Raw genomic sequence first — 12,154 nt, 5'->3', positions numbered from 1 at the left:
ACCTGATACTCATGGACAGCTCCACCCAGGGCAAAAAGAGTGACCTTGTGTGAGTAAGGGGTGTGGAGAGCTGGGCTGACGCAAGAGAAGTGGGAGGGTGAATGTGCAGCTGGAGAAGAACCAGAATTTGAATCTCCTCCCAGAATCCAGGCATCCAACCAGCCCCCTCCCCATCCAGCCCCAGGCAGAACTCAGTCCTTCTGGAACCCATCATCTGCTCCCCACCTGCCCAGAACCCTGGAGGCTGCCCACCCAAACCCCCACCCCTCTGGGGCTGGGGCAGGAGTCTGTCCCTCAAAGTTGCCTTTCCCTGTCCCCAGATCCCACCCTTTCAGTAGGCACTCACGTTCCTCGCTCCATGACGAAGCAGCTGCGGTCTCCCGTTATCAGGGCACCCCTGTGGGGTGGGGCAGTTCCATTTGTTTAAGATTTAGGCCTGAGGGGCCCCAGCCCCAATGACGTCAAACCTGGGCCCATATAAGCTGAGGGGACCCCAGCCCATGGCCTCAAGCAGCCATCCAGCTCCAGCATGGCCCAGCCGGCCCACTGCATCCATTCCATCTTTGGCCTCCAGTGCTGCTTCCTCTTCCTTCTAGCTTCCTGGGAGGCAGGTAAGGTGCCCTCAGAGGCGAAGGGGTCACCATCACATGGGGGGATAGAAAATAGAGAGGCGTTGTTTCTTAGCATTCATACGGTTGAACGACCAGTCACAGAAATGAACAGCAAGTGACTATGTGGTGGGAAAGGGGGTGGGTTCGGAGCTACTACATACAGTTGTCTAGGGTGTACACTGCTCAAGTTTACCAGCTAAGGGGCATGTCGGAGGTGAATTACAGCCTATGCTCTGCTCCTCAAGACATGGCCTGCAAGGCTGCAGCCACCAGAGGGGGGCTTCTTTTAGTCTGGATAAAGACACTGGCTGGGCTGGCAGTCCTGGGTAGGCAGCGGCAGGGACCTTACACTCCGAGCCCCTGCTCCGTGCAGGGAATTCACAGGCACTCGAGGGAGGTACTTCATCTCATTTCATGTCCTCAAATCCCCTGAGGTGGTTATTAATGTCCCATTTTATAGTGAGGAGAATGAGACTCAGAGAGGTAAAGGGCTTGTCCAAAGCCACAGAGGCAAGCAGGGGTTCCACCACGCCACCCCCGCCGCTGTCCTCAGGGGGCATAAGGTGCGTTTCTTTCCCAAGAGCCCTGCTCAGTTCTGATCTGGGTTCCAGCCCTGACTCTGGCCCATGTACTTGGTCTGGGCTTCTGTAAAATGGGAAGGATGCCACCTGGCTGACATCAACAGTTACTATGTGCTTGGCATTGTTCTAGGCACTTCATCTGTGTTTACTTATTTAATCCACACGACAACTCGATAAGGTGCGTGTGGTTTTATCCCCATTTTACAGTTGGGAACCATCCCAAGGCTTTGGTAAGAGAGTGAATATAGAAAAGTTTGACGGTGGCCTATACGGGGAAAAACTTTTTTTAAAAAGTGGAGATATATATATGTATGACTGATTCACTTTGCTGTACACCTGAAACGAACACAACATTGCAAATCAACTATACGCCAATAAAAATTTAAGAAAAGAAAAGAGGGCTTCCTTGGTAGTGCAGTGGTTAAGAGTCCACCTGCCGATGCAGGGGACGCGGGTTCAGGCCCTGGTCCGGGAAGATCCCACATGCTGCGGAGCAACTGGGCCCACGCACCACAGCTGCTGAGCCTGCGCTGTAGAGTCCGTGAGCCACTGCGGCTGGGGTGCCCAGGCCTAGGGCTCGTGCTCCGCAGCTAGAGAGGCCACCGCAATGAGAGGCCCGCACACCGCAGCGAAGGGTGACCCCCGCTCACTGCAGCTGGAGAGGGCCCGAGTGCAGCAGCGAAGACACAACGCAGCCAAGAATAAAAAAAATAAAATAAATTTTAAAAAAAGAGAAAAGTTTGACAAGCAAAATAGACCCTACAAGATAAAGTGAAATTGCAAAATTAGTTCACTTAGTTAAGAGAGTTTTGTGACTGAACCTGGGGAGCAGAGACGCCCAAACACAGGGGCAGCTCGGAGGGGCCTGGGCGATTCAGAGGAGGGTCTTACACGGTAGACACTGGGCCAAAATAGATTCAGAGAGACTCTCTACGTACTACATAGGGTCATCCACAGTAACAGCGCTGATGATCCCAAACCAGGCCTGGGAAGGTCGTGAGTCTGGATGCTCTGGGCAGCTCTGTGGGCAGGGGAAGCAGCAGCTTTTCCCTCCAATGGTATTTGATCGAGGGTGATGTTCGAGGAAGTTTCTCCTTCCCTGAGCTCAGGGTCACGCTGGGGTTGGAGGGGATGCAAGCTGGTGACTGGGCAGATGGTGGACGGCAGGGGCAGGGGCAGGGGCTGAGGAATCTCTAAGTTGTCTCTGCTGGGTCTCAGCAGTGCCTTGATTTGATGCCCTCCCCCCCACCTCGAGGGTCTGGGGACAGAGGCAACAGAGCCGCCCTGAGCCGCCCACCACCCAGTCCCACGCACCTTCTCTTCCCCTTCCTGTCAGGCTGATTGTCCCACCTGCCGCTCTCCATCCCCTCTTGTCCTGCTGCTGCCCAGGAAGAGGAACTTGTAGGGGGCAGGAGGCAATGAGTCCCGAATCATCTCCACACACATTCACTTTTTTTTTTTTTACAGTTTATGTTATTTTTATTTTTTTTAAATTTATTTATCTTATTTCTTTTTGGCTGTGTCGGGTCTTTGTTGCTGCATGCGAGTTTTCTCTAGTTGCAGCGAGCGGGGGCTGCTCTTCGCTGCAGTGCGCAGGTTTCCCATTGTGGTGGCTTCTCTTGTTGCAGAGCACAGGCCCTAGAGTGCGCAGGCTTCAGTAGCTGTGGCACGCAGGCTCAGTAGTTGTTGCTCCCGGGCTCTAGAGTTCAGGCTCAGTAGTTGTGGCACAGGGGCTTAGTTGTTCCGAGGCATGTGGGATCTTCCCAGACCAGGGATCGAACATGTGTCCCCTGAACTGGCAGGCGGATTCTCAACAACTGCGCCACCAGGGAAGTCCCTCCTCACGTTCACTTTTGAGGGAGATTTTCTCTGAGGCACAGGACAGGCACAGGGCACACTCAAAATCCGAATTCTGGAGCAGGACACTCTGGGCTCTGTGTGTGTGGTCTGGGAGACAGCCACGCTAGAGCTTGGCTGGCTGGGATGGAGGGGACGGGTGGGGAGGGAAGAGCCGCTGGGCGCTCAGATTCTGCAGAGAAGAGCAAGGGGGTGCTGGTGGGGGAGGGTTTGAGTCTTGGGTGGGGTTGGGATGGAGTCCGGGTGGAAGTGGAGTGTGAGTCAGGGCTGACACATAACTGTGTCCAGCAGACAGTGCGGCCAGGGTAAGGAGGGAAGAGTGACAAGAGGAGTGGCTGAAGGCCTTTAGCCCACAGGTCTGGGGTACGCCCTGTCACTTATCCACAGGACCAGTCAATACCCAGACGCAGATAACTAGATCCTAGAACCCCAGAGTCTGCATCATGCAGCCACAGAACCACAGGTGCAGCATCTAGATTAAATCATCACTGAAGAAAGCACAGATGGGGCTGAGGTTCTGCCTGAGGAGAATCTAAAAGAGACATTTTCCTATAGTAAATGTTATTTGATTTAATTTCTATGATAAAAATAATATATGCTCAATCTAGAAGCTGAAAAATGGAAAAAATTAGAAAGAAAAAGAAAATCTTTTCTAATTCTCTGTAGTTGTCCATGCAAACATTTGAGTGTTTTTCATCTTTTTTACTATGTCTGTGTTTTAGGTTACATATCGAACTTAAACTGTATAGACACTTTAACAAACATTTACGCACTTTACTGCAAATGGAGTAAGCCATTTTTGAGGGATGGGACACCAAGAAACATCAGAAACAATCTTTTGCGTGAGGCTGCTCTGACAAAGACTCCATAGCACGAGTCACTTAGTAGGATGTCCATCTTCTTTTCAAACCAGTGAATGAAGCAGATAGAACAGACCCTTGGAACTGTACATAGTTTTGATGCTGTGGGATTTGTTTTTACTCTTTTATCCAGGCTGAGTATCTACCACCAGTGTCTTGTGCTAAAGCCAGGTTTTGCTCTCTACCTATACCTCAGTGACCAAAAGAGTTCTTTTCTGACCATTATTATAGTCAGTGAAATGAATATCTCATGGTGGAAACTTCCTAGGAAAAGAAAGTTGCTACCAATAATAGATCTACTGGGGAGAAGAGATGGTCATCTCAACCTGGGGGTTAGGTCACTGATTTGCCTCAAGACTCAGGACCAAGGAATCCCTTGAGCTTCAACTCCAGATTTTTTAATCAATGGTTCCACAACTATGTGATGTAGACCTGGAATTCTAAAATCTAGTTATCTGAGTCTAGTTATTGACTATGTGGCTCCTGTGGTTAAGTAACGACCAATATCCCAAAACGGGTGGGCGAGAGACCTTCTTTCAACATCTTTTCATCTCAGGGCTCAATTACTTAACATAGCAGAAGTTACCCTTAGTCTCCCAACCTTTGGAGGCCACAATTATGTTTGTTTCCTTACTTAATATGCATAATGAAAGGTTGTTGGCATGGCTTCTGAAGAGTTTTCGTCAGTCTTAAAATATTGTCTCATTCATCTATTCAACAAATACTTATGAAGTGCCTCTTATGGGCCAAACATCGCTCTGGGCTAGAGACCTAGGCAATGAATAAAACACATAAAAGTCCCTGCCACTGTGGGAAGTAAACCGCACTTGTAATACATTAGAAACTGGTGAGTGCAATGTTGATAAAACACAGCACGGGGAAGCGGCTCAGGAATGTGTGTGTTGGAGGGGGGGTTGAAGGTGTGGTCAAGGTAGACGCAGAAGTGTATGGGGCGGGGGGGCAAGCCAGGAGAGACACCTGGAGCTGCAGAAGACAGGAGGGCAAGGCCACAGGCTCAGGCTCCCCTTACTACCAGGAGAAGAGCAGAGCAAAGTATGAGATTGTTTCAAAGACTACAACTTGTATTCAGCAAACACTTTAAAGAGTCTTCTACGCTCCAGAGTCTTCTATGCTCCATACTTCCTTTAGTCTTCACACTAAACTGGTAGGTTGACATCATCGTTATTTACTGTTGAGGACATGGGGCTTCGGAGCATTTAAGTGACCTGAGTAAGAATGCAAACCTAGTGAGGGATAGTGCCTGGACTCTATCCTCTCCTCTGATTCTTTAAGGGCAGTGGAATTTGCTACTCCGGGCTGCTGCCTGCACATTTATTCACTCCATGGATATTTAGTTATCTCCTATCACATTTAAAAGCATCTGGGGTGTAGTGAAAAGCCTCTTTGCCAATTACTCACCCTGTTTGAACTTCCTTTCCTCACCTGTAAAAGGGTAAGATCGTACACTTGCCTCACAAGTTCGTGGTGAAGATTAAATAAACAAATATATGTTTTTGGTCTTTTTTTTTTTAAAAACCCACTGAGTTGTACACTTTATTTATTTATTTATTTGGTTGCACTGGGTCTTAGTTGCGGCTCACAGGCTCCTTAGTTGCGGCATGAGAACTCTTAGTTGTGGCATGCATGTGGGATCTAGTTCCCTGACTAAGGATCGAACCCAGGCCCCCTGCATTGGGAGCGCCGAGTCTTATCCACTGAGCCACCAGGGAAGTCCCTAAACAAATATATGAACATCATCCTTCAGAGGTTCCACAAATGTCAGTGTTCTTCCTTCCCCAAGAGATTGGGCTGACCCATAGGCTGTATAGTGTGGTCTTAACCAGTTAAAGCCTGGGCCTGGGAGCCCAGAATGTATGTTCCAGTTCTGTCTCAACCTCTTACTTGCTGAGTGTCCTTGGGGAGATTACTTAACCTCTCTGAACCTTGTTTCCTCATCTATAAAAAGGGAGAATAACAAATAGTTCTCAACCTCAAATGGTTGTTGTAAAAAGCAAATGAGTTAATACATGCCCTCCTTTGTAGGACCTGCCTGTCTCCCAGTAAGTGTTCCAGAAAGGTTGGCCATTGCTGTGGCTGTGGGATTGTGTGCAAGTCACCATTGCTCCAAGAAATTCAAGTTTCTTGGCTGTAAAGTAGGGACATTGACAGATTCTAAGATGCCTTGTGGGGAGCTGGGAGATCAATCACCTTAGAAGACAACCCAGAAAGAGAATGACTATGAGGCAATTAGCCGAGCTCCTGGCCCCAAGAAGGGGCCCAATAAACAAGGGCCACGGTTGGTATTGCTGCCGAGGGAATCAGAGAATGGACCCGGCCGGTGAAGTGAGGGCCTGGCAGTTCAGCCCTCCTCTCTCTCCCCAGCCTTGAATCCCATCAAGGACTTGGGCTTCCCTCCTACCCTCACCCCCTTCTCATCCACCCATATTTCTTTCAAGGACTAAGTTCCCCAACCCTCAACCCTCTTAAGGAGTCAGCAGGGAGGTGGGTGGATTGTGGTTTCCTGTGACTGGGAGTGTGTCCAGGTTCTGGCTGCCACCTTGAGTTAACAGAGTCTGGAAAGCTCAGTTACGTAACGACGCTATCTCTCTCACTTTTCCCGCTCTCCTGGCTCTTACTGTCCTGGTTAGATATCAGAGACATCTCCTCTGTTCCCACTGGTTGTTCTTCCATGGAATTAAGGCCCACATCTGTTCATTGATAGGGATGTTTTCCCTCACACCCTGTCCATAAACATAGTCGGTCCCTGCCAGAATCCAGCTGCCTTGTTCACACCTCCCAGGACCCCCACGTCAATATCCTTTTCTTTCAAAAGGGTCACCTTCATCTATCTCAGATGGCTTCAGGTGTGTGAAGAGGGGGAGCCAGTGGGGAACCATAAGGGTTGAGTCATCTCATCCGCTTCCCTGCAGCCAGGTCAACCTTCATCACCAAAATGAAAGGTTCCCATCCCTCTCCTCTACCTACCGCCCACCCCTCTTCTTATCCTCTCACGCATCACCTGTGTCTACTTACTAATCTCTATGGGAAGTTTTGCCAGAGGTCTCACCTCAGTCTCTCACACAGTCACATTTGGGATGGAGCTGGACTATTACGGAAAGATAGAGATTCTGACATTTATTCCCTTTCCTCTCAGCTCTGCAGTGGAAAGGCAGCTCCACTCCATAAGTATATAAACTCTAAAACAGCACTTGCAGAGCAAAAGGCCAGTCAATATCTCCTCTCAAAATCTTACAATGTGATAAGCCGGACAGGGAGTAGAGGTTGACAGGCACACAAACAACTGTAATGTCACATTGAAGGTAGCAGGAAAGAGTAACTAACAAAGAATTTTTTGAGCACTGAGATGAAGCTGGATCCTATCTGCTTAGAAAGATCAGGAAAGATGCCATACAGCTAGAAAGATCTGAAATTGAGAACTGAAGAGTAGAGGTGGAGAGGAGAGAGGTGGCCTTGCTCCTGAAAGGACAGCCTCAACAAAGGTCCAGAGACTGGAGGTGAGAATGGGGACTAGATACCAGAGTATTCTGAAGAGACTGGCTGGGGAGATACACCTTGGGTATCAAAGGGACCCCTAGAGATGAGGTGAGACGGGAAGCAGGGAAGAGCACAGAGGAAGTTTCTCATTTGCCTCTCTCCCTTCACAGGTGCTGCCACACTTCAAGAACTCCAGAAAACTCGTGAACACCCAATATCTGATCATTTGTTCTCTCTGGCTCTGGGCCCTGTTTCTATTATCCGCTCTGACGACACTGCTCTTCATTCAGAACACAGCTCCCCAGACCACTCAAAATCTACAGAAACCCGTAAGCAAAAACACCAATGCAATACCACACCCCACTCCAAGCTGACTCACCAGACTGTAGATAACTCCAAAAGCTCTGCAACTCAAGATGCTCCTCCCACTTCTGAACAAAACCCCTGCAATCAAGGAAAACACCCAATTATCCGGAACAAACACAACATCAATACTAATGATTCCACTAACACAGATAAAGGATTGGTTCACGAAAAACATCCAACCTCAGCACCCAAGAGCAAGACAACTTGTCTTAAGCGCACAGCAAAGAGATCAACTGTAGCAAGTAACCCAGCTAAAACTGTAACACCAAGTACCACCTCAGACAAGACCACTGAAAAGACCACACAAAAGCCAGGAAAAACTAATGAACAAAAACAACCAACCACGTCAAGTCATGAGAGGACCACGGGGCCCCTAGAAACACCCACGGGACATGGGGGAAGAACTGTGTCATGCCACGAGAGGACCACAGGGGTCCTAGAAACACCCACAGGACATGGGGGAAGCACTGTGTCACGCCACGAGAGGACCACGGGGCCCCTAGAAACACCCACGGGACACGGAGGAGGCACCACGTCAGGCCACGAGTGGACTACAGGGGACCCAGAAACATCCACAGGCCACGGAGGAAAGACCACATCGGGCCACAAGAGGACCACGGGGGCCCCAGAAACACCCACAGGACATGGGGGAAGAACTGTGTCATGCCACAAGAGGACCACGGGGGCCCTAGAAACACCCACAGGACATGGGGGAAGCACTGTGTCACGCCATGAGAGGACCGCATGGCCCCTAGAAACACCCACGAGACACGGAGGAGGCAACACGTCAGGCCACGAGTGGACTACAGGGCACCCAGAAACACCCACTGGCCACGGAGGAAAGACCACATCGGGCCACAAGAGGACCACGGGGGCCCCAGAAACACCCACAGGACATGGGGGAAGCACTGTGTCACGCCATGAGAGGACTGCGGGGCCCCTAGAAACACCCACGGGACACGGAGGAGGCACCACATCAGGCCACGAGTGGACTACGGGGCACCCAGAAACATCCACAGGCCACGGAGGAAAGACCACATCGGGCCACGAGAGGACCACGGGGCCCCTAGAAACACCCACGGGACACGGAGGAGGCAACACGTCAGGCCACGAGTGGACTATGGGGCACCGAGAAACACCCACCGGCCACGGAGGAAAGACCACATCGGGCCACAAGAGGACCACAGGTGCCCCAGAAACACCCACAGGACATGGGGGAAGCACTGTGTCACGCCACGAGAGGACCGGGGGGCCCCTAGAAACACCCACGGGACACGGAGGAGGCAACACGTCAGGCCACGAGTGGACTATGGGGCACCCAGAAACACCCACCGGCCACGGAGGAAAGACCACATCGGGCCACAAGAGGACCACTGGGGCCCTAGAAACACCCACAGGACATGGGGGAAGCACTGTGTCACGCCACGAGAGGACCGGGGGGCCCCTAGAAACACCCACGGGACACGGAGGAGGCAACACGTCAGGCCACGAGTGGACTATGGGGCACCCAGAAACACCCACCGGCCACGGAGGAAAGACCACATCGGGCCACAAGAGGACCACAGGTGCCCCAGAAACACCCACAGGACATGGGGGAAGCACTGTGTCACGCCACGAGAGGACCGGGGGGCCCCTAGAAACACCCACGGGACACGGAGGAGGCAACACGTCAGGCCACGAGTGGACTACGGGGCACCCAGAAACATCCACCGGCCACGGAGGAAAGACCACATCGGGCCACAAGAGGACCACTGGGGCCCTAGAAACACCCACAGGACATGGGCGAAGCACTGTGTCACGCCACGAGAGGACCACGGGGCCCCTAGAAACACCCACAGGACATGGAGGAAAGACCAAATGCACCCATTGCAAGAACTCAGGAGCTTCATCAGAATCTACTAGACATCAAGAAAAGACCACATTGGCCACTGAGACCATAAAATCACCAATTAAACACACAGAAAATTCAACAAAAGTCACAGCAGCCACAGAGAGTATAAAACCTCCAGTGAAGGTCACAGGAGACACATCTATCAGTACTACCTCTCCTTGTCCAAATAAAACTGAGGTTTCCCGTCATGTGTCAGTTGGTTCTTTTACAGCCACCAGGTCGACCATGTCGGAAGCCCCTGACAAGAGCCATACACACCAGAACAAAGATGGCTCACAAAGAGATTACCACACTGGAGAGATGGGAGAGAATGATTCCTTCCCTGCATGGGCCATAGTTATCGTGGTCCTGTTGATTGTGATTCTCCTCCTGGTGTTCCTTGGCCTGATCTTCTTGGTAAGGGAGAGTGATGCCCAGGGGAGTGAACCCATGGGATAAGGAGTTGAGGAGATGTTATGGATCAGAACTGGAGGGACTAATAAGTATAGGAAAAGAGGCGTAGTGTTGGGCATGGTAATAGAGGGGCTGTGGTGGTGGAAACTATGGAGAAAGAAAATAGATGCATGCGACATGAAAAGTGGAATTGGGAAGAAAGCAGTGGCTGAGAAAAAAAGGGTGTAAAGTAGGGAAAATTTTGGAGTTGGAGATAGAGTCTGGGGTGTGAGAATGGGGGATATTAGAATAAGGAAAATAAGACAGAGGAGGGAACTGGAGATGAAGTCTGGAACTCAATGTACCGGATCTGGGGCTGGAATAAGGATTAGGGTTTGAACGGAATCTTGGGAAAGGATCAAGCCAACGTCCAGGGTCAGGGAGAATAGAATCAAAGGACCTGAGATAGGGGTGTCGAGGAAAGTAAATGGCATGGCAGATGGTACTCATTCCTCCTTTCTCTTCCCAATCACAGGTCTCCTATTTGGCACGAACACGCCGTGCACTGATCCAGAACACCGAGGACAATGACCCAGAGGATGATGGGGTTCCCACTTCCTATCCAGTCCACCTGATGGAGCAACAGACTCTCGGCATGGCCCAGATCTCTTCCCCACAATGATCTTTCAGAAATCGCCAACCCCCAGCTCTTCCATGCCCTACCCCTTTCCTGGATGGAAAATGAGTCCCACAGTTCCTATTTCCTGGACTCCAGGAAGGGCAAAGTACTGACGGTTAACACTTCAACCCTTCAACTGCTGTGTTATTGAAACTGGTCAAGGGGTGAAGTGATAAGCAAAAAGGATATGAGTTTGGGGTATAGAAAAGAAAGAACGAATAAAACAGGCAAGTGTTCTCTATAGAAGATGATGATCTGAAAATGAAAAGGTGTCTGATGGATGTACGGGGTGTGGATCAATATAGGACTCTTGAGTTTTGGGCGATACTGCAGAGTGAAGGGAAGTTCGGGAGCCTTAGAAGGCAATGCTCCAGACTGACTGTCAGTCAGGGTTATGGGCTGGGGGAGTCGAAAGACAGAGCTTCTGGGTTTCAGGACCAACCTATATTATTTCCATCTACTATTACTTAGAGTTTGTGTGTAAACAGGCTTGTGTCTGAGTTCCCAGGACCCTTGACTTTTTTTTTTTAATGAAAAAATAGGATCTGAGAAAAAAAGAGGATTTCCTTCTCCACCCTCTCCATTCTCAGAAAAATTCCAGAAAAGATCATAAATATCTGACACCCAGGCGGCTCTTCCCTCTCCTTCCTGAATTCCTTAGTTTTCCTAAATGTCTGCAGTGGGCATCCTGTTGGTTTGGTTTGCTGGGTTGTGTGTGGGCACACAGGGAGGGATTTTTGTTTGGCCTGCAGTCTCATCCCCACCCCAGACCTTCCTTGACGGTGTTCCCCACTCATCATTTATTTTCCTCTCTCCCCACAAAGCCTCAAAGTCTTGGCTTTTTTCTGTAGGAGTCATCCATCTTCTCTACTGCCCCTATTCTCTCCACACCTTCACCCCAGATTCTGATTTTTCTCCTTGCAGACACTTCATCTATGTATGTTTTCTGGATTTTCTCTCCAATTTATTAAAGTCCTTTCACCTATTACTGATTGGCCAGAGGGAGTAAGGGAGAGTTAGCTGATGACAGATAACTTCTATCTTTTGGTCTTTTTACAATAAAGTGTAAAATATTTATAAAGTAAGGCATCATAATTACTGGACTATCAGTTGGGAGAAAGTCCTGACTGGTGTTCCTGGCTCTGGCTGTGACCTTACTGATGACCTGGAGCAGGAGTGGCTGGAAGACAGGAATTCTTTGGAGGGTCGAGGAAGAGGAGGTTGAATTTCCACTGCTCCTAAAATGGCTCATTCCTGGATTTCCAGAAGAGCCAGCCTGAGTTCATGCTTGGCTCATTTGCATGGTGACAAAATGAGGAGAAAATGGGTTAATTAATAAGCAAGTATTTCTAAGCACCTATTATACATTCTGTTGAGGATTACAAAGAAGTATAAGACATAGTTCTCATCTGAGACACAAATACAGGAAAATTAAAATTAAA

The 12,154-nt window shown here is 49.8% G+C and overlaps 1 protein-coding gene across 1 annotated transcript; it reads left to right on the top strand.

Moving 5' to 3' along the window:
• Positions 1-529: 529 nt before the first annotated feature.
• MUCL3 (mucin like 3) lies at positions 530-10,715 on the top strand. Its single transcript, XM_024121750.1, has 3 exons — positions 530-611; positions 8,526-10,057; positions 10,569-10,715. Exons 1-3 carry the CDS (start codon positions 530-532, stop codon positions 10,713-10,715), a joined length of 1,761 nt encoding a protein of 586 aa, XP_023977518.1.
• Positions 10,716-12,154: the final 1,439 nt, after the last annotated feature.

The sequence above is a fragment of the Physeter macrocephalus genome, chromosome 18 (assembly GCF_002837175.3).
Source record: "Physeter macrocephalus isolate SW-GA chromosome 18, ASM283717v5, whole genome shotgun sequence".
Taxonomy (NCBI): Eukaryota; Metazoa; Chordata; class Mammalia; order Artiodactyla; family Physeteridae; genus Physeter; species Physeter macrocephalus.
Note: the sequence above shows the minus strand (reverse complement) of the source record. Positions and strands in the feature narration are given on the sequence as shown.

Excerpts from the sequence above, each read along its gene's own strand:
- MUCL3 (XM_024121750.1), top strand. The coding sequence starts at position 530 with ATGGCCCAGCCGGCCCACTGCATCCATTCCATCTTTGGCCTCCAGTGC. Across the intron at positions 612-8,525 it reads TCTAGCTTCCTGGGAGGCAG|AAACACCCACGAGACACGGA; the intron begins GTAAGGTGCCCT and ends CATGGCCCCTAG. Across the intron at positions 10,058-10,568 it reads TCCTTGGCCTGATCTTCTTG|GTCTCCTATTTGGCACGAAC; the intron begins GTAAGGGAGAGT and ends TCCCAATCACAG.